We start from the raw sequence: 3,989 nt of genomic DNA, 5'->3' as shown, positions 1-3,989 counted from the left end.
AGACTTACAGAAAACTGATTTGCCAGAACTGGGCCTTCTTCACATGTTGTGGCAAACAATTTAAATTGCTGAAATTCACCTCTGTAACTTCTTCCGATGCTTCCTGCACTGAATTCATAATTTCAAAAATAACTTGAATTAAAACAACCTTGGCCAGGGTATTTTCTTATAAACTTACAAGAACATTGAAAATGTGCATTGTCACAGTTGTCAGCAATGATGAATACATACCCAATTCCACCTAAAGGAATGCCATGATCACTTGTAATAATATGTTTTCTGAAAATGTCAAATATTGATGCCTACAAACATGAAGAATATTTGGTTATAATTGAAATAAAAGGATTATAAACCAATGATATGATAATCATCTAATCATGCATCCATTTAGACAAAAACAGATGAAATCTTACCCGCCCTTCTGCTGCTTCTCGTTTGGTATAACGATACAGTCGCAAACCCATTGGGGCCTTCCAACAGTAAAAAATAAGAAAATTGGAATGAGACTTAATAATATCTATCAAAATACATGAAGGGAAGGATAAAAGTGTCTGCCTCAGCCATTAGCAAGTCTCAGATACCAAAATTGTTAACTAGAGAATAAGTAAGTGCAGATTATAGAAAAAAAAATTAAACAGAACATTTATCCTGATCTTGAAACTGACTATATTCTCATCTTCTGAGATGAGTCTTGTCCTTAAAGCTGCATCTTCCTCCCTCCAGAAAAGGAAAAACACACAGCATAGAAGAATGTACAGATCAATTTTATATATCCTACCGAAAACTTAAAATTGGTACAGAATCTCTGTCAGTCAGTTTCATGACGAACCTTCTGATAGCATTAATGAATTAAGAGAGGTTTCAAGCTTCTACATAAATTAAATGTGTCAGAAAACCATATTGGGCACATTACCATTAGTTAAGAGTCCATTGTGAAGCTTGAAGAGCTCCTTCATAGTGGAGCTCATACGGGGGAGCAAATAAATGATACATTATGGTTGACATAAATGCTTTCCCCCGTTGATTACAAACTCTCAACTTTAGATGCAAAATCATTGCAAACAAAATAGATTACTAAACCAAATTTCATGTTCACTAATGACAAAGAAATGATCCAACTGGGATAATGATGAAGAGTGAAAAAAAGGGCAATCAGTTAGGGCAGCCCTATCATATCATTTAAACAAGGTATAATAGAAAAACAGATGTTGTATCTTATATAGAAACTTCATGTTTAGACATTCTGCTTTGAGCTTAAGCAACACCACATATATAAAGAAACAATTATGAGAAAGATCAATCCAAACTAATTCCTTAGAAAGGCAGAAGCTTTCAGACCATTCACGCTTGGATTAAGCGTTTTAATTCTCAGAATATACTCAAATGGAGGAGACTATATTGACTGCAGAAAAACTTAACTGTTTCTGGGCTTACAATTTATTGACTGAAATTGATTTCCATTTTAGTCTAGCCGGGAAAGAAACATGTCAAACTTTAAATGAATCATATATAGTTGTAAATTTACCAATTGCCTGATCTCTTGAAACTTCATAGTGAGCCCTACAGGGAGATTTAGTTTACTATCTAGTTGTCGTTGCCATGTTAGTGGGGCAGGTTTCCCTGGGTCAACCTGATGAAAGAACAAAAAAGAAATAAAAATGAAACAAGAATTTCAAGATGAAACAAAGAGTATGTCAGTCTTTGAAATGAATAATATGATTAACAAAATAGCTGTGAGGCTATAAACTCTCTAAAAGGTGACATATTCTCACCTCAGAACAGGTTTAATGAAAGCTAAATTCAGTGAGATAAGACTGGATATTTGACATTCTTCAGACTAAATTCGATTCGAAGTTCAGACTAGTCTAAGAGATTTACATTCATTACTTCAACCCCAAACTTTCACAACGCATGTATATTTTGACTGTCAATAAGAATGCATCAGTAAGCTGGTAACAAGTTAGAAGTTTTTCCATCATTAAAAGAAGTTCCGAACTGATTAAAAAATTTAGTATCCATGTGTCAGATATTGCTCTCTGAAGGAGAAAAGTCCACTCTGCTCTCTGCATAAAGGAGTGAACAGCATACCTTGTGGATTGAAGACATGCCTAATTCACCTTCTTCTTTCATGCTATTCTCCATATTCTCTGAAAAATAATATGAATAATTTAATCATGGTTTCAGATGCTATACTATTATTATTAAAGGAGTCAATAGTCAAACTCAATCTCGTAAGGAGGGACTTTCCGAATAATTTTAATATTAAATTTTGATGCTAGAAAAGTAAGCACAAAATGATTTTTCCTGGGACAATATTGTGTAAATGTAAAGTAAATCCCTTGACTAGTAACGGAGTGAATCAATCAAATTAGAAATTGCCAGTTCCTTTAAAGATGTGTTTGTAAAAGGTCCGCCAATTTCATCATCAGGATAAAGTTAAATATGACACTGCCATAAGAAATTCATTAGTACATGAGGGGTTTGATACAGAAACACAATGGGTCCATGAAGACCTCCATTGTTTTATGGAAATCTTTCCAATTCAAACTTTACCCGGAAAAAAGAAAACGCAAAACTCAATTTCTTCCCAAAAAAGAAACTTTCCCATGAATTTAACTAAAACAACCACTAAACAGCACACACTTACTAAAATTTCACAAGGATTTATGCTCTGGTTGATTGAATTATCCAGACAAAACAGATTCTTTGTAGGAACTGATTTGCTTCCAACCAAACACAATTCCTCTCAATTGCAAAGTATAAATGACGATGTTCCCATGTTCAGTTGAAACCCTCTTCCTTATAGTCACTCTACATAAACATGAATTATCATGACAACAATTCAAGGATCAAAAACTTCAATAAACTTGGACCCTTTGATCTTGACACAATAACAAGAATCAAATGCAACTCCAGAGTGACCATCTTCTTCAAATTCACTTCACACATAAATAAACAAACATGACCACACTTCAATGATCAAACTTGAAGAACTCAACTCAACACAAACACAAACATTAACCATTTGATCTCTTTCCAAATTCCAATGTAAAATCCAAATCAAACCCTTTTCTTCTAATCCTCTGTACACACAAACAAACAAACAAACAAACAAGCATGGCTAACTCTCCTTAAAAATCAAACTTCAAGATCATGACACAATAACATGAACACAAATGCAAGTGACAATAAAAAGTTAATCATGAAAATGAGCATGCAACGAAATCTGACCTTTGAAGGTAAACAAGCTTTGTGGTGTTGAAGGAAAGGTTGTTGAGAATTCTGTTACCATGTTGTCCAAGACTTTGGAAATCAAAGTATCTTTCAAGTTTATATAGCCTTGGCAGGCATGACATGTGTGACACTCGAAAGAAACTTTTGACATTTTTTTCACACGATCTTGTATATAGATGATGAATTAATGGGCACCACTATGTACATGAAACAATGATACAAACAATTATGTAATTTAATGTTATTTTATTTTTAATTTGAAGTTATTTAATCATATGATAATATATCATTATTTGTATGTAAATTTATATGTATTGTTTGCATATATAATTTATTATCTATAAGTAATTTTGAATATACAATTAAATATATAGATAATAGATTATTATATAATTAAATATTATTTTATTCATAATTCAAAATTTTTACTAACTTTTATTTTTATTTTTATGTTTTTTTCAAAAACATTGTTCCCACCCAAAGTTTAGTGAAACTATGCGGGTGCCCTTGGTTTTACAAACCATCAACATTCCACTCAATTGTCTATTTTAACACTATAATTTAATGATAAAAGGGCATTTAGGACATTTTCTCTAACATATACAACAATTAGAGAGAATTAAATCTAAAGAAAAATGCTAATAAAACTCTTTCCATATTAATGTAGATAAATCTTAGTGATAATATCTCTTTTCTGAAATGATTTTGAGTTTCGTTTGATGATGTGAACATATGTATTGACAAATCTTAGAGAT

At 32.1% G+C, this 3,989-nt stretch overlaps 1 protein-coding gene across 1 annotated transcript; it reads right to left on the bottom strand.

Moving 5' to 3' along the window:
* Positions 1 to 8: 8 nt before the first annotated feature.
* LOC123207151 (non-lysosomal glucosylceramidase-like) lies at positions 9 to 3,339 on the bottom strand (the record flags this gene model as incomplete). The annotated part of the gene is made up of 6 exons (XM_044624427.1): positions 3,232 to 3,339; positions 2,089 to 2,147; positions 1,526 to 1,630; positions 414 to 470; positions 232 to 302; positions 9 to 108 (listed from the first exon to the last, which is right to left on the bottom strand). Coding segments are annotated over exons 1-6 (453 nt in total), but the record flags the coding sequence as incomplete, so codon positions are not given.
* Between the last annotated feature and the right edge of the window lie 650 nt (positions 3,340 to 3,989).

The sequence above is a fragment of the Mangifera indica genome, unplaced genomic scaffold (genome assembly GCF_011075055.1).
Source record: "Mangifera indica cultivar Alphonso unplaced genomic scaffold, CATAS_Mindica_2.1 Un_0062, whole genome shotgun sequence".
Classification (NCBI taxonomy): Eukaryota; Viridiplantae; Streptophyta; class Magnoliopsida; order Sapindales; family Anacardiaceae; genus Mangifera; species Mangifera indica.
The sequence above is the reverse complement of the archived record's forward strand: the minus strand, read 5'-3'. Positions and strand labels throughout refer to the sequence as shown.